The following is a 17,379-nucleotide window of genomic DNA, read 5'->3' on the forward strand; positions in this document are numbered from 1 at the left end:
ACTGCCGGGTGTCTTGGAGACGCTAATAGCCTAATGTGACCCTTGGGAAGAATTGGCACTCCATAGACTTGGTGACAGGGGAGTCTCTAGTTCCGAACGGCCTGTCTTCTAGGACTTGTATTCCGAAGAACTACCCTGGAAACTGCCTCTGCTCTGGTCCCAGCCTGTCACTTGACGGTTGAAGAGGCAGGTCTGGGGTTGGGGTGGGAAGGACAGTCACCTGTGCTGGGTCTCAAGCAGGGCGTCCCTTCAGAGCAGGCGCCGAGCTTAAAGCTCCAGACTCGGGGCCTGGAGGGGCCACAGCATCCCCCTCCCCCGCCCCGCTTGGTCTCCGCAGGGCTGTTCAGGGACATCTGGGTTCCAGGGTCAGGCCGCGGGAGGGGGGCGGGGGGGCGCGGTTCCTCCTTCATCAGGTGCAGGATAAACCTGCCTCCCACTCTACCAGGGTGAACTGGGGCCCGGCACGGACGAGGGGTTCTCTTAAAGAAGGGGTTCTTCCCCACGGGCTTCCCCCCCACCCCCGGGGAAGGCAAGGGAGCCGTGACTGTGGGTCCTGGCATGCAGAGCTGGCCCTGAGTGCCGCCCCTACACATCCCCCTTGGGACAAGACAGAAGAAGTCTGAAAAGGGAGTCTCAGCTGACTTAGGGGCAACGGATCTCAGGCCCCCTTCGAGTGACTGAGCATCTGAAAAGTCCTGGTTTTCCATGTGCAAGTTCCTTCCCCTCCCCTTCACCTCTCTATCCACCTCTCCCCACCCACCCCCTCTCCGCTCACCCCTCCCTCCATCCACTCATCTGTCCATCACCCACCTATACCTTCACCCAGGTACTCATCCCTCCCTCCCTCCCTGCATCCATCTAGTCTCCCATTCAGCAAATTTTGGATGAGCCCACTTTGACCTCATAAAGGATACATCACCTTTCCCCTCAAGATATCACAGTCCATAGGGGAGATGGACAAATAAGCAGAAAGTTACTGTACAGCTTCATGAGTTATAATAGTAACCTCCATTTATTGAAAGCCTCCTTCGTGCCAGGCATTTGACCCACATTATCTAGTTTAATCTCTGGGCAAATCTGCCGAGCGGGTTATATGTTTCTTCTTCTCACAGATGAGCAAGGTGAGGTTCAGAGAGGCTAAGTCACTTGTCTGAGGTCACACAGCCAGGGGGTGATAGAACAGCGTTCAAACCCAGGCAGTCTGATGCCAGGACCTGTTGTGGGAACTGCTGTAGTACCCAGTGCTGCTGGAAGGAAGCAGCGGGGAGGGCTCCTAACCAGCCTGTGTGTTAGTGGGGAGCGGGTGGCGGTGACGGTGGTGACAAGGATGGCCAGAGTGGGTTTCCTGGAGCAGGTGGATGTCTGGAGTGTCGAAGGATGAGCTGGAGTTAGTAAAATACCGGTAGTGTAATAATTTCATTGTACAAACTGATTTGGTGTAGAATTTATGTATTTGGTCAATTTAAATTGAAGTTGCTTAGAAATGGTCCGTTTCCCTGCTCTAGAGTATTCCATGAAATCAGCAGCTCCTTCCTGCTGCTCACAGAGCTGTCAGTGACTGTTCCGGAATTTTCCAAAGGAGATGGGCTTGCATCTCCTTCCCTTGTTTTGTGACTGTCAAGACATCCTCGCAGGAAAGCGTGGGCAGACCGCCTCGTGTTTACAGAAAGTGTATACAGGAAAGCCTAACATCGGGAGCCTCCCTCTTTGTCTAATTTGGTGTGCAAGTGAAACGCTCACCCATCACTTCTCGGGAAAGCGCTGATAAAGACGCTTCCCCAGCTCCAGCTCATCCAGCCCTGACTGTGCCAGGCGCTGACCTCGCTTTTCTTTATAACACGGGCTTCCACTGGGCAACGAGGCCCCGGGAGTCCCTTCTCTAGCCGTGCATTGACAGAATGAGGATTTGAACCCTTGGGGGATCCTGCATCTTCTCCTTCCTGATTATTCACTTTCTGCCACCCAGCTCGCTGTCCACCAAAATCCCAAGCTATCAGCAGTCCTGGTTTTTGCCGTCTCTTCCAGACACGTGTGCGTGTACCGTCTGCTCCCCTGCGCCAGGAGCCTTCAGTCTTCTTCCATAAAAGGCCAGGCAGGAGATGTTTCAGGCTCTGCAGGCCAGTGGTCTGTGTCACAACCAGTCCACTTTGCCATTTCTTGTGATAGCTGCCATGGGCAAATACATAAAAGGGTGGGCATGGCTGGGGGCCAGGACAACTTTATTTATTTGAATTTCGTGTGTTACAAGATATTCTTTTTATTTTTTCCCACCTACTTAAAATGGTTCCCAGTCAGGGAAGGTATGATTTGGGGCTTCTCTAGGGGCTCAGCTGGTAAAGAATCCGCCTGCAATGTGGGAGACCTGGGTTTGATCCCTGGGTTGGGAAGATCCCCTGGAGAAGGGAAAGGCTACCCACTCTAGTATTCTGGCTTGGAGAATTCCAGGGGTCACAAAGAGTCAGACATGACTGAGAGACTTTTCTACTTTCTAACTACTTAAAAATGTAAAATCTGTTCTTGTGAGCCGTACAGCATCTAGAGGGTGGGTTGGATTTGATCCACAGGCCCTAACTGGCCAATCCCTGCCTTACACCAACCCTTATTCTTACCTTGTGGATGAAGAGACTAAAGTTGAGACCACTAGAGTGTGACCCCAGACCCTCGGATTCCGACTTTGGGGTCTCCTCAGGGCTTGGTGGTCATTGTGATCTCACTGAGGTTGATGTCACCCTGCATCAGGGGCAGCCTAGGTGTGTCCCCAGCCTGAGCTGACTTCCTGCCCTTTGTGGGGCCACCCATCTTCTGCCCAGTATGGAAGACGTGTTCATCTCCTGCTCCCAGCTTCTATGAGGGGTAGTGTCAGCACTCGCGGGGCAGAAACACTCTGTATCCTGGATCTTGGCCGACAGGTCCAGGAACCACCCATCACCCCAGGCTCGGATTCTCAGCCCCTTCTCTTCCCTCAGATGAGTCTCAGGTAGTCTCTGGGCTTTCCCTGATTGGCCAACCTACCTGTCAATCATGGGGCTGCTTGTTTCAGCACCTGAATCCACCCAGCTGCTTCCTGGAGAGGAGGAGGTGGCCTCAGGGGCCAGGAGGCCTGGGTTCTGTCCTTGCTGGTCCGTGTACCCTTGACCTTGGGCAAGCTCCCTCACCCCTCTGAGCTCCAGTTTGCTCATAGGATGCTGAAGGGCTTACTTTGCCGAACTCCTAGTATAATTTGAGTGCATGAAGAGAGACCAGCGAGGTTGCCTGTAGTATCAGGGAATCCCAGCCGAGCAGCCTCTGCCTCCTCCTTGCCTGCAAACCAGAGCTCCTTTTAACAGTGGCCTTGGTCCTCACCACCTACATAATGGAATCCCAGCCATTCCCAGAGACCCCTTTCTGCAGTCAGGGCCACTCCTGGGAGGCAGCGCTTCACAGCCCTTGGGTCTGGAGCTATCGTGTGTGCTAAGTCGCTTCAGTTGTATCTGACTCTGCAACCCCATGGACCGCGGCCCACCAGGCTCCTCTGTCCACGGGATTCTCCAGGCAAGAATACTGGAGTGGCTTGCCGTGCCTTCCTCCAGGAGATCTTGCCGACCCCAGGATCGAACCTGCATCTCTTACGTCTCTGGCACTGGCAGGCGGATTCTTTACCAGAGTGTTAGTTGCTCAGTCGTGTCTGACTCTTTGCGACCTGTGGACTGTAGCCCACCAGTCTCCTCTGCCTGTGGGATTCTCTAGGCAAGAATACTGGAGTGAAAGTGAAAATCAGTCTGTCCAACTCTTTGTGACCCCATGGACTACACAGTCCATGGGATTCTCCAGGCCGGAATACTGGAGTGGGTAGCCTTTCCCTTCTCCAGGGGATCTTCCCAACCCAGGGATCAATCCCAGGTCTCCCACATTGCAGGTGGATTCTTTACCAGCTGAGCCCACAGGGAAGCCCAAGAATACTGGCTGCTGCTGCTAAGTCGCTTCAGTCGTGTCCGACTCTGTGCAACCCCATAGACGGCAGCCCACCAGGCTCCCCCATACCCGGGACTCTCCAGGCAAGAACACTGGAGTGGGTTGCCATTTCCTTCTCCAATGCATGAAAGTGAAAAGTGAAAGTGAAGTCGCTCAGTCGTGTTCCCATGGACTGCAGCCCACCAGGCTCCTCTGTCCATGGGGTTTTCCAGGCAAGAGTACTGGAGTGTGGTGCCATTGCCTTCTCCCAAGAACACTGGAGTGGGTAGCCTAACCCTTCTTCAGTGGATGTTCCCAACTGAGGAACAGAACCGGGCTCTCCTGCATGGCAGGCAGATTCTTTACGAGCTGAGCCATCAGGGAAGTCCTTCTTTACTGCTAGTGCCATGTTATAAAAATCAATAAAAGGCAATGCCACTCTCATCAAACAGAGTGGAATATGGTGGTTCTATGGCTCAAATACCACACCACTGCGTAAGGATCACTGTGACTCAGGCAAGTTAGTTCACTTGCCTCCACCTGCCCCCGACCCCCGCCAGAGAGGAGGACCCGCCACACTAAAGGGATGACACACTCCGACAGCTGCCCGGAGTCGGCGCTGTTCATGGGGAGGCCAGGTGGCTGTTTTTGTTTAGTCGCCCAGTCATGTCTGACTATTCGGCGACTCTATGGACTGTCCATGGAATTTCTGGGGCAAGAATACTGGAGTAGATTTGCCCTTTTCTTCTCCAAAGGAATCTTCCCGACCCAGGGATCGAACCCAAGTCTCCTGCACTGGCAGGTGGATTCTTTACTGCTGAGCCACTGGGGAAGCACCGGCCAGGTGGTTACTCTTGTCTAAAAATCGCCCCTTTCTGAATATCTGCAATCTTGCAAGGCTGCCCTGGAGGCCCAGCCTGGACGGAGGACGTGAAGCCAGAAAGGGTAGAAACTCCTTTCCCTGTGCAACAGCGCCGGCCAGCATCGATTGCCAAAGGAACGACCGTTTCCACACTTCTCCAGTTTCACAAGAATTCAGCCAGCGTCCCCGCTCCCCGAAGTGGTGGGGTTCTTCTCAGGAAGGGATGACTTAGCCACAGGCGGCCTGGGGCTGAGCCTGGGGCTGAGCCTGGGGCAGCCCCTCTGCCTTCACGGGGAGGAAATTCAAGCAGGGCCGTGGTTGGCAGGAAAAGCACGCCTCCTTCGGCGAGAGGCTCTTTCTTCTCTTGCTGTTTTGTTCTGTGCCAGTTTACCAAGTGCCTGTGGTTGTCAGGCGCTGCCCTGGGAGGGGAGACAGAGGACAATGGCTCTCCTTCATGGGGACACCCCCAGCAGGCCTTCCTGGGGCCAGGCCTGGCTTCAGGATCTCAGATCTCTGGATCTCTTGACAAGAGGGGAACCCTTGTTTTCTGCCCCTCTGGGCCTGCAGGAGGCCCCAGGTGGAGTTACTGAGGCTGGACTTCCTTGGCTCTGAGTCACTGCTGTTCCCACATTTCTCAGACCCAGGCCTTGGACGCTGGTAGCCTGGAGGAGTGTTCAGTCTAATATCCCCCTGTAGCACTTGAATTCCCATAAGTCTTTATTCAGCTGTTGCTTGCACACCGCTTGGGATAGGGCACTCACTACCACCCAGGTCACCGTTTCCTTCCTCGGACGGCTTTGTTCCATGTTGTGCCCGAATCTCCCCCTTAACTCCCCTACTCCCGTCCCTAGAGGTGTAGAAAATTGAAGCTGAGCTCCCATTTGGCAAAAATGATGGATTAGACCGGGGTGAGGGGACCTCCACGTGAACGGGGAGCCGCAGGCTCAGGATGGCCTTTCAGCCTTGCAGGAGGAAGGGATGAAGTCCACGCCTTGGGCCCTCTGTTCCCTCTGCTCCGTGGCTGCTTCTCCCCACCCTCCACGGGGCAGTGGGAACAGGGACTGGTGCCTACTCCCCCACCCCCAGGCCAGCTCGGCCCCTGCAGCTGTCCCAGGCCAGCTGTCTCAGCCCCAGCTGCCTCTGCTGGCTCCCTTGGCCCCGTGGGGCCTGAAGGCTGGCTGTTAGGCATTCTGGTTGTGTCTGACCTCAGGGAGCCTGAGGGTTATTGTTGGTAACTTTCCTGTAGGCCCAGCCCTGGTGGAGCAGCTAAGCCAGACCCTAACTGCCACCCACACCCTCACCCCACTGCAGTGTGGCTCTGAGTCGGTCATCTAACCTCTTGGCCTCAGGGTCCCCTGTAATAGGACCTGATGTGTTAGCACCTACCTCGTGAGGTTGTGGCGAGGGTGAGCTGGGGTGATCGAGGGTCAGTGGGTCTGGGGTGTCCGTCAGCATCAGTTCCCTGTCCTCCCCCCAGCCCAGGTCCTGCGCAGCACTGACCCACCTGCCGTCTCTCTTCTGCCCAGGGAGCTCCAGGACCGACAGGATGGGGTCAGCCTGCATCAAAGTCACCAAGTACTTCCTCTTCCTCTTCAACTTGCTCTTCTTTGTAAGTATGACCGGCACCGTCCAACTGCCTAGGAAAGACACTCTCTTCCTGGGATATCCCAGTCCAAGACCTTCCAGCCTGGGGCTGGTGGTGGGGTGTGGCGGGGCTGGGGCCTCAGGCAGATTGTTGGAAATGGAAGCAGGTGGGGGTGGAAGGAGATTCCCAGCGTTCCCAGCTGGCACGGAGGCAGAACACTGGGCCCCTGCCCCAGTCTTTCCCTCTCCCGGAGCTCCGCCGAGGCCACAGGGCGGTCTGGGTGGGAGGTGGGCGTGGGGAGAGCGGCATCTTCCTTGTCCGGTCCTGACTCCCCATCCTCCTCCGCCAGCCCTGAGGAATCTGCCTGCGGCAGGTCTGGGTCTCAGCTGCCCCACCACACCCCCACCCACACGGTGAGGGGTGTCCCCCACTGCTCCGAGCTCCCAGAGGGTGGGCAGAGTGAGGACACCGTCGCCCCTCCCCAGACCCACCCTCCTCTTGGGCCAGGAGCCGCCCAGCTGTTCGCTCCGTGCACATCTGGAGCTGCTTTTCCCGGGGCCTTGATTTTCCTCTCTGGTCTGGCACAGGAGGACTCCTCCTGCCTTGGAGTTGCCAGGATGATGGAATGAGTGTGTGTGTATGTGTGTGCATGCGTGTACATGCTTATGGGTGAGTATGTGTGTGTGAGTGTATGTGAGATTATATGTGAGTGTGTGTGTGTGTGCATGCATATGTGCACACACTTATGGGTGAGTATGTGTGTGAGTCAACGTGAGATTATGTGTGAGTGTGTGTGGGGGTATGTGAGCATGTGTATGTTTGTGTGAGCAAACGTGGGTGTGCATGTGTGGGTGTGTGAGTGAGTGTATGAGTAGTGTGTGAGAGTGTGAGTGTGTGATGGGGGTCGGGGTGGGTGGAGAGTGGACTAGAGAGACCGTTAAAGGAGTGGTGCTGGGGGCTGTGGCCTCTTATGCTATTGGTTCACCCGATACTATTAAAAAAAATCAAAATGTTTATAGGATGTTTATTATGACTCAATTTTATTTTTAAAAAGGTATATATATACATGCATATTTTTGAGAGGAACAGAAAATACTTCTGAATATTCATGTTGGGATTCCTGAGATTTTTGGTTTCATTCTTTTTGCTTCTCTGCATTTTTCAAATTTTCTACAATGAATTCCTTGTGGAAAAAAAGTTTTTTTACATTACAAGTTACACAGGAGTATGCTGCTAAGTCGCCTCAGTCGTGTCCGACTCTGTGTGACCCCATAGACGGCAGCCCACCAGGCTCCCCCATCCCTGGGATTCTCCAGGCAAGAACACTGGAGTGGGTTGCCATTTCCTTCTCCAATGCATGAAAGTGAAAAGTGAAAGTGAAATTGCTCAGTCGTGTCCGACTCCTAGCGACCCCAGGACTATAGCCTACCAGGCTCCTCTGTCCAAACCAAGCATCATGCTAAACTCCCTCTCATAACTTTAACCCAAAACATGGATGTTTACAGGTGTATTGCTGGCACACATGCATGCACACACACGTACCCACATGCACCCACACACGCACATACATGAACACACGCACCCACACCCGTGCACACAGAAGTGCACACACACATGTACCCACACATGCATGCACACACGCATGCACACACATACCCACACCCCACATACATGTACACACGCACCCACACCCGTGCACACAGAAGTGCACACACACGCACACACATGTACCCACACATGCATGCACACACGCATGCACACACGTACCCACACACCCCCACAATACATGTACACATGTACCCACACCCGCGCACACACATGTGCACACACATGTACCCACACACCCACATGCATGCACACACACATGCACACACATGTACCCACACATGCATGCACACACTTGCGTGGACATGGACAGCCCTGGTGCTGCCTGCCCTGCAGTGGGTCCACCCTGGCTCTGGCCTACCTTCCCTGCCTCAAGGATGCTGCTGAGGCCGCCCTGCCGCTCCAGCCCTCCACCGATGGCCGCAGGGCCTGGGCACCTGAGTTTCCCAGCTCAGCAGTCAGGGCCCTCCCGGCAGGGCCAGGCTTCTGGAAATCGGCTGTCTGCACAGCCCGAACCACGCCTTCCCTGGCAGGCACTGTGCTCCCGGCTGAGGCCCAGCTCTAAGGGCCAGCCAGCCAGGATGAGGGGTGGAGTGTGGGAGCCGGTGGTTCTGTCCCTGGGGCTCTCAGGGCCTGAGTGGGGAGTTTGGGCTACAGGCTAGGAGGTGGCAGGGCCTGGGGACGCAGCCCCCCATGCAGCGGGAGGGAGGGAGGTGGAGACTTCATGGAGGAAGGGAGAGGGGTTGAGGGTCTGGGGCCAGGGTGTCCCTTCCACTCCCAGGCTCCCTGCGGAACCAGAGCCTAGACGAGCTTCCCTAGGGCCGCGCTCTGAGGGTTGGTCTCGCTTCGTCTCCTCCCAGCTGCTCCAGGACACTGGCAGGGAGCAGGTATTCCCTCCCCCGGTGCCAGGGCCCAGGAGGGCTCATCAGGATATGGGGGGGCTGTAGTGGGAGAGAGGGGGAGCTTTTTATCTCAGGAGGGTGAGAGAGAAATGAGAGAATGAAAGGAGACAGTGTGTGTGTGTCCATTTACCCATCACTGGTCACTCATCCACCAAGGGTACACTTGACAGCCCTGTGTATTCAGACCCCGTCCTGGGTGCCAGGTAGACATTCACTTGGTGGAAGAGCCGTGGCTTCTGCGCTCAGGGGCCTGTGGTCCGGGGAGTGATGGACTTCCATCAAGTACCGGCTCAAGTGGACAATAGTACTGCAGTTGTGGGAGGAGCTGGGCCTGAAGGACATGGTCCCTAAGAGAGCAGATAACAAGGCAGCCGACCTCATCGGGGCAGTCAGCAAGAGCACCCTGCAGTTACGTATGCAGCTGGCAGGACCACAAGTCCAGCACCGGGGGAGTGGGTCCCAGCGAGCCTCTCTCAGCTGGGCAAGCAGCCCTTCCAGGAAGGATCTGGGTCTGTGTTTCCTGCACAGCGGGAAGCGGTTACGTGATTGAACCTGTGGTTTGGCCAAATCTCTCTGGCTGCCGTGTGTTCTCACGTATGCACTCGGGTCCACGTGTACACCCTGGCCTACCCCCCTCGTGACCCCAAACTCCCCAGGAAATTACCCCGGCATCAGCTTTTCTCAGATCTAAAGAAACTTTGAGGCCGCGGGTGCCGTGGCCTTTCTGCAGGTAGGATGCTGGCCTGTGAGGCGCCTGGCCCCTGCCAGGAGGCTCTGGTGGGTCTGGGGAGAGGTGTTCATGAGGCGTGTGCCCCGTGGCCCCAGTCTGGGTTCACAGAGGAAGGGGGTGTCCTGGCCCCCTACCTGGCCTCGCCCCTGGCTGTCCCGTGGCCTGGCGCGGATCCAGCAGCACCTGGCAAGCGGTCAGGCCGTAGTCCCCAGACCTGCAGAGGAACCGAAAAGATCGTACCAGGCGCTTCACTCGCTGGGCTCCTGGAGGCGAGCTGAGGAGCCCAGCTGGGCAGTCTGGGATTTTACTCTATTGGGGGTAAAATATTTGCCCAGAGGGAATTTTCCGCCCTGTCTTGCATTCTCTGTTTGGGAGGGCAGTTCTTCCTGCAGCCCTGCCCATGAGTGCAGGTGAGCAGACCGGGGCTGCTTCACGTGGGTGTGAGTGCAGGGCAGACCCCGGGCCAGCCATGTTGGGGTGCGGAAGGGTTCAGGAGTCTTTGGAAACCTAACTGCCAGGCCCTGTCAAGCCCACCTTCCTCCCAGAGAGCTGTGTGGTCTGAGGTGCCTGCCACTTACAGGTGGACACTCGCCCACCCCACCCCCCCCTCCACCCCCAGGGTCCCAGGAGTTTTCCTGTTTTCAGGGACTGGCTTTCTGGGCCGAGGCCCAGGACAGACCCCCAGAATCCCTGACCCTGGTTTGCTGCCACGTGACCAAGCTGTACAATCAGACCTGACATTGAGCCCCTGATGGGTGAATTGGGGGACCTCAGGCAAGGTCAGGACCCCAGTCTCCCTGTCTGTAAAGTGAGGACAATAACAGGGCCCATCTGACAGGGAGAGAGGAGGTGACAGGTGAGTTGCTGGGGACAGATGTCCGGGGGTCATTGTTCTTTCCACTTCCTGGCCGCAGCTGCTGTTGTCTTTAAGGGGTGTTGCCTCTAAGGGTGAGGCGAGCGAGGTACTTGCTTCAGGGTCGGCAATAGCCCACCACATTGGGGCCCTGGGCCTTTTCAAAAGGCAAAAGCAGTTAACACCAAGCCTGTCTTTATTTATAAAAGATTGATATTCTGTTCATCATGCATTTTTTTCCCCATGAGTTTTCGTTTCTTAAAAATGGTCGCTGTGAACTCATTTATCTCGGTTACTGAGTGGTTTTGGTGTCCCCTGAGTCACAGTTCACATGTGAAGCAAATGCCCCATTCACCTTACCCAGGGCCCCAGCTTTTTAATAATTGTAGAGCAAGACTGACGAAGCCCCTGGGGCCAAGGGGCTCATCCCAGGCTGAGGGCTTTATCAGCAGCTGCTGGCCTAGCCCCTGAGACTATGGGATGATGACTGAGGCGGGAGCCCAGAGCTGGTGGTAAAGGGGCATGGGACGCACCGGGACCCTGAAGGTGGTTTATCCCCGAGGTGGACCCAGGCCAGGCCCCAGGGGAAGGCCAGTCTTGCAGGGTGATGCGTCCCCTTATGGGAATCTGTGCTTTGGCCCAGACTGTGGGCCCCTCCCCACGCTTAGCTGGCTCGATGGGAGGGTGGATCCTGGTGGCAGTTCCACCTGGGGAGGTAGGCTCAGGTTGTGGGTCTGCCCGCTGGTGCAGGGAAGGGAGGCAGAAATCCCTGGGCCTGGGCCTACAACGACCACACCCCACCACACACCCCATTCCTTTCCTTTTCTAATCTTGTATGTACACAGTCTGGTTCATGAACTCAGTCCCTTGCTGAGTCCTCTGCCCCTGGTACAGTAGGTGCCCAGGTCCACAGGCTGCATGCAACCCAGCCCTGCCCTCAGGGAGCTCACAGTCCAGCCAGAGGGATATGCGGCAGAGTTAAACCCAGTGGGTTTAGTGGGTTTAAGAAGGGTCCGATGGTGGTTGCCCCGCAGTTGAAGCCCCTTAGTTGGCTGGGGGTCAGGAAGCCTCCCGTGAAAAGTGGTCTTGGAGCTGAGAGATCTGAAGACAGGTTAGGCTTCGATGATCAAGTCCGCGGAAGGCTCCACGTGCCCCGGAGCCTGGCTTGTTTGGGAAGCTCCCAGCCCCCAAGCTGGGGAAGGGCCAGGAGATAAGTAGGAGGGTCCCCCTGGCAGGAGGCGGCACCCCCAGAGCCGGCACCCTCGGTTTGACCGCACACAGAGTAGGATAGGGGAGAGCAGAGAGAGGAGGGACTTCCCACTCCTGGCCTGCTCTCTGGATTGCTGGAGTTGGTTGCAGTTGGGGTTCGGGGCTTGAGGCCACCCTGACATCCTGGGCTGGGCAAAGATGGATGTGGTCCCCCCCACCCGGGGGCAGCTGGGAGGGGACCCCATTAACTGCCCCTTTCTTCTTCCAGGTCCTGGGCGCGGTGATCCTGGGCTTCGGGATATGGATCCTGGTCGACAAGAACAGTTTCATCTCCATCTTACGTAAGGGTCCCCCTGCTCCTCCCTGGCCCAGCTGCCTCTGAACGAGGGGCGGGGCAGCAGGTGGGGCTGCTCCCACAAGTCCTCGACCCTCCCTTTTTCAGCTGCCCTCGGGGCCTGCCTTGCCCAGGTCCTGCTGCTGACCACTCTGCGCCGCCCCCCCACCCCCACCCCCCGGGCCTCTCCGCAGGGGTTTTCAGAAGGAATTTTCTCTCCCTCTCCAAACAAAGCTGCTGTTGTCTGGAGAAGGCTGGGGGATGAGAGAGGCTTGTTCTCCATCCTGGCCCCTTCCCTCTGCCCTGACCTTGAGAAAGCCTCTTACCTCCTCCGTGCCTCCACTTGCCTGCTCAGCAACACATGGGCAGTGGTGCCTCCCCTTCCCAGTTCAGAAGAAAAGCCAGGAGTGGCAGGTCGTCAGGCACGCACGAAGCACCTGCGACGTGCCTGGCCCCGGCCAGGTGGGCCAGGCAAGTGTGGCGATGAGGAGGCGCCAGGCCATCGTCTACCGCTTGTGGTCACAGTGTGCCAGGCACGGAGCCAAGCGTTTGGCATAGATAAACTGCCTTAACCTCACAGCAGCCTTGGGCAATAGGAACTTCCCGCCTTTCAAATGAAGACTCAGAGAAGTAACATCCCTGGCTCAAGTTCACCCAACCTCAGAGTGACGGGTGTGGGACTCGGACCCCCAGAGCTTTGGTCCAGATGGTAGGGGAAGCTCCTTGTCTCCCTCTTGAAGCTGGAGGGGAAGAAGCCCAGGGCTCCCCTGCCAGGACGTTAGGAGGCCTTCCTGGGCCTCTCGCCGCCTCCTCCAGGAAGCCTGCCAGGCTTGCTGAGCTCGCCTCCAGTGGACGTCCTGAGGCGGGAGGGAGGCAGAGAGCGGAGTCCGATGCCACGCCCCTCAGTGAGCGGGTCCTTGGCTCACTTCCCCTCCCAGCAGCTGCCCGAGGCAGCAGGTTTGGACTCAGGCCCGTGACAGCTGCTTGATTTGAATGAAACGGAACCAGGCTAGGATGGGTGATGGAGGGGGCCCCGGGGGCTGTGCCTCCCCTCGGACGCGAAGGGAAGGGAAGCAAGGGTGATCCCCCCTCCACCATATCCGCTGCTGTCTGGGACTGTCAGCCCTGACTTCTGCTGGGGGCAGGGCGTGGACGGCTCCCCATCTGGGGGCTAAGGTTTGGGTTTCCTGCCACAGTCGTGTGCCCACACCCCCAACACCCTCCCTGCGAGGAGGATGGGACACATTCTCCCTGGCCGCGCTCGCTCGGCCCAGGCTGCCTGCTTCCTGGGCCGTGGTGCACACTCAGCGGGCACTGTGCCTCGGGGCAAAGTCTCAGGGCCCAGCCGGCCCACTGCGTTCCTGCCCTCTGCACCCCGCCTGCCCGGCGCTCCCGGGGTCCTCCCTGTTCAGGGCTGAGAATCTCAAGTTGGCCAGGCTTTGGAGGCCCCCTGGATGCACCCGAGTGATTTTACAGATACCGAGGCCTGACCCCACCCCCAAGGGATCTGACTCCAGGGGTGTGGGTGGAGCTCCAGAGCACCCCCTGAGGCTTTTAAAAATCTTCCTAGGGGGTTTCCTGGGCAGCCAGAGTTCAGAAACGCTAATGTGTTAGCCCAGTCACTATGTAAACTGAGGCTCAGAGAAAGGGAGAAAAAGACTTGCTAAGAGTCTCGCAGCAAATGAGAGTCAGAACCGGGAGCCCAGGGCCTACTGTGTGCGTGAGCCCAGAGCCTGCATGACACGGCTCTCCTCTTACCTAATTGAGTCCTCACTGGGAGTCCCTGGTGCTGGGCATTACCAGCCCCATCTTACAACGGAGGAAACTGAGGGGAAAGGTAGTCACTTGTCCAAGGGCACAGCTAGAGAGTGGGGGAAGAGGGATGGGAACCAGGGGGCATGGCTCCTGAGCGCCCCCCTCACCCCCTACCACCGGGCCCCGCAGCACGCCCCACATTCACAACGTCAGGAGCAGAAGCCAGCACGGCGGGTCAGGACTAGAGCACCAAGCCCGATGCCAGGGTTCCGGTCCTGGCTCTGCCATCTACTGGTTGTGCGATCCTGGGCAAGTTACTCCACCCTCTGTACCTCCTCATCTGTGATATGAAGGTGATAATAGACCACGTCATGAAGTCCATCCTGAGAAATTAGGCAAGTTAATGTCTGAACGAATTTGGAAGGGTTTCTGGTAAACCATAAACCCTGCATAAATGATTGTTAAATCAGTTTATAATACCATCTGATCCTTAGAACATCTTTAAGAAGCCGGAATTACTAGTTTTATTTCACAGAGGAAAAAAAACAAACAAGCCAGAAGCCCAGAAAATGGCCTGCCCACACCCCACAGGGGTCAGAGCCATTGGCAGCAAAGTTGGGGGTAGGTAGCAACCGACTTTGTGTGGCCCTTGGGCTCTTTGGGAGGTTTGGGCTACTTCCTGCCCACTTCGCTGGTACCTCTGAGACCCAACAAGACCAGAGGATGCCAGTCTTGGTGCATAGGACCTGGGCTATACACGTGCCCCCTTCCTACGTCACGTTGCTCAGATCAGGAGCAGGCCTGAGGCCCTGGAGGAGGACAGGGACTGACAAAATGTTCCGGGAAACAGAGACCTCGCACCTCGGTTGGTCCCCCAGGAGAAGGCCCCGAGTGGCGGTGGTGGCGGCGGCGGGCTCTCAGCCCCCAGCCTTGCCCCTTGGGCCCCGTCCGCAGCCTCCTAGCTGCTCTGGGCCCCGACAGACGGATCAGGGTGTGGAGCCACCTTCTCTGGGCCGTGGCAGAAATTCAGCAGGCTGGTTTGGATAAAGGGCCTTCTTCAGGGCTGGCACACCGTGGATTTCCAGGCAGTGCCAGTTGATGTTGGGAGGAGGAGGATTCACTGGGAGGGCTTGCTGAAACCCAAACCCAGGAAGTTTAAGAAAAAGCAACATTTGACCGCCTCCCCACTGCTCTTGTTGGTGGATGAGAGCCCAGGCGGTGAGGGCCTGGAGTAAGAGGGAAGTCTCCTCACTCACCCCCTCGGGGCCTCTGCTCAGCTTCTCCGGGTCTCCTTTAGGGAGCTGGGTGGGGCGGCCGCCCTGCCCTGATGCCTGAGAGTGAGGTGGGCTGGCCAGGGCGTTTCTTCAGCTCCAGAACCTTCTGTCTGTGCCCAGGAAGTGGGGCTGGATCACCCGCTCCTACCCACCCATGCGCCAGCTTTGTGGTGTTCCTTAAGGGCCCCCGCGCACCCTCCATGGTTGAGGTGGGGACCTCAGCCCCTCTGAGGTTCGCCCCCACCCTGCCAGAGTCGCTGTCAGTCAGCCTGTTGGCAGCCCTGGGCGCGCCCAAGTCATTGGGAAAGCACAATGAACAGGCGGATTCCGGGTCATCTCCTGCAAAGTCTGCCCAGCTGCGGTGGACCCAGGAATCTGCATCCCCGATGGCGGTCCTCCTGATCTGCTGAGGCTCTCGGGGTTGTTCTGTTGCCGTCTGGAAGCTCTGCCCAACCCCACACACCCTGAGGGTGCTTCACCAGCTTCCCTGCAGCGCCTGGGGCTGTCAGAGGACAGCGCCCGCAGCCCCCTGCCCACAGGAGGCGCGCCCCCCGGGCCCTCCTGGCACGTCACAGCCTCGGGGTTTGGAGTGGACTCCACACACCCCACACCTGGGAGCTGGAGGAGGGCGTGAGCTCTTCCCTGCGTGATCTCTTGGGATTCTTGGGAAATGCTGGTCGAAATTTCTGACCTCCATCCGCCCGGGGGTGCTCCGTCATGGCCATTAGGCACCGCCCCCCTTCCCCCGCCCCGCATATCCCCTGCCAGACTCCTCTCTCTCTCACCTTCTTTTCCGTCTTCCCGTGCCCCAAGCTTCCTCCCGTCTCAGACGTGTGCCGTGCTCACCTGATCTTAGCCAGCCTCAGTGTCTTCATGGCCTTTCACACCCCTCACCCCGCCACACGTCACTTCTGTGGGTGGGGATCTCAGCAGGTTGACTGGCCGCTGCATACCTAGCACTGGCGTAGCGCCTGGCACTCAGAGGTTCCTGGTAAATCTCTGTGGGCCAAACAAATAAAGGAGAGAAACGCCTGCATCAGTGCGCACGGCCTGTGCAGAAGTGGAAAGAGCCTGGCGTCGGGAGTCTGTTGTTGAGTCGCTCGGTCGTGTCAGACTCTTTGCAACCCCATGGACTGCAGCACACCAGGCTTCCCTCTCCTTCACTCTCTCCTGGAGGTTGCTCAAACTCATGCCCACTGGGTCAGTGATGCCATCCAACCATCTCATCCTCTGTTGCCCTCTTCTCCTTTTGCCTTCAGTCTTCCCCAGCATCAGGGTCTTTTCCAGTGAGTCTCTCTTTGCATCAGGTGGACAAAATATTGGGTCTGCCTATTCGCAAATCCCAGCTCTGGCCCTTGCTGATGTGCCTTTCTGAGCCTCAGTTTCCTCATCTGTGAGATGGGTGTGCTAGTGCCTGCCGGGCAGAGTTCTGGCAGATGTGTGAAGCCCTGAGGCATAGTGAGTGGGCAAGAGGAGCCACGCTTGTTGTTTATGGACATGGAGAAAGGTGGGCTTCTGCGTCCGTAGCCCCAGCAGAACCTGCCAGTCTGTTTCGTTAATTCAGCAAGTGACTCATACAGCACTTTGCTGTGCTGGACACTGTCCCGGGGGTGGGGTTTCAGCAGGGACCTGTCCCTGCCCTCATGCAGCTTACAGGCTCCTAGGAGTCGCAGACGATGAGCAAGAGAAGTCAGTAAAACTAGTCTTTTCAGTCCCCTAGGTGCTAAGGAGAAAAAGGAAAGCAGGGAGGGGGCGGGGCACACATCTAGGGGAGGCCACTTCCAAAGCAGGGGAGGGAGCAGGTGCCTGGCTGGATGGCTGACCCCAGTGTCCCGACCCCACGGCAGGGATGTGGCTGCAGCCCTGCCCCGATTTTGCACTCAGCAAGGGCGAGACAGGCTGAATCCAATGTCCTTCTCCCCCGCAGAGACCTCCTCCACCTCGTTCAAGGTGGCGGCGTACGTCTTCATCAGCGTGGGGGCCCTCACCATGCTCATGGGCTTCCTGGGCTGCCTGGGTGCCGTCAAAGAGGTCCGCTGCCTGCTGGGGATGGTGAGTGCGGTCCCCCCAGCACTACCCACCCAGCGCCCCCATCTCATCCTGCCCGGGGGGCCCTGGCCCAGTCTGGGTGGGGGCATCCGAGGGGAGGGGGACGTGGTGGGGACCCTGCTGACTCTGTGTCTGCTCTGCACCCCCAGTACTTTGCCTTCCTCCTGCTGATCCTCATCGCCCAGGTGACTGCCGGGGTCTTCTTCTACTTCAACATGGGCCAGGTGAGCACCACCCCGACCCCGGCCCCACCCTGACCTGGGCTGGACTAGCCACGTGGGTAGGGAGTGG

At 57.6% G+C, this 17,379-nt stretch overlaps 1 protein-coding gene across 9 annotated transcripts in view; it reads left to right on the forward strand.

The window, feature by feature from the left end:
* Window positions 1-17,379, forward strand: part of CD82 (CD82 molecule) — a 55,976-nt gene that overhangs the window by 24,260 nt on the left and 14,337 nt on the right. For 6 of the 9 annotated variants that reach the window (XM_086341248.1, XM_086341254.1, XM_086341249.1 and 3 more), the window contains 4 exons: window positions 6,319-6,401; window positions 11,945-12,017; window positions 16,967-17,091; window positions 17,238-17,312. In XM_086341248.1, coding sequence (XP_086197374.1) covers window positions 6,339-6,401; window positions 11,945-12,017; window positions 16,967-17,091; window positions 17,238-17,312 — 336 coding nt within the window. In that variant the 5' untranslated portion in view covers window positions 6,319-6,338. Of the gene's footprint in view, window positions 1-6,269; window positions 6,402-11,944; window positions 12,018-16,966; window positions 17,092-17,237; window positions 17,313-17,379 lie in introns of all 9 variants that reach the window. The other 3 variants (XM_086341253.1, XM_086341251.1, XM_086341250.1) reach the window with 1 other exon arrangement.

The sequence above is a fragment of the Bos grunniens genome, chromosome 15 (genome assembly GCF_055505025.1).
Source record: "Bos grunniens cultivar Pamir isolate PY7600 chromosome 15, Bosgru_T2T1.0, whole genome shotgun sequence".
Taxonomy (NCBI): Eukaryota; Metazoa; Chordata; class Mammalia; order Artiodactyla; family Bovidae; genus Bos; species Bos grunniens.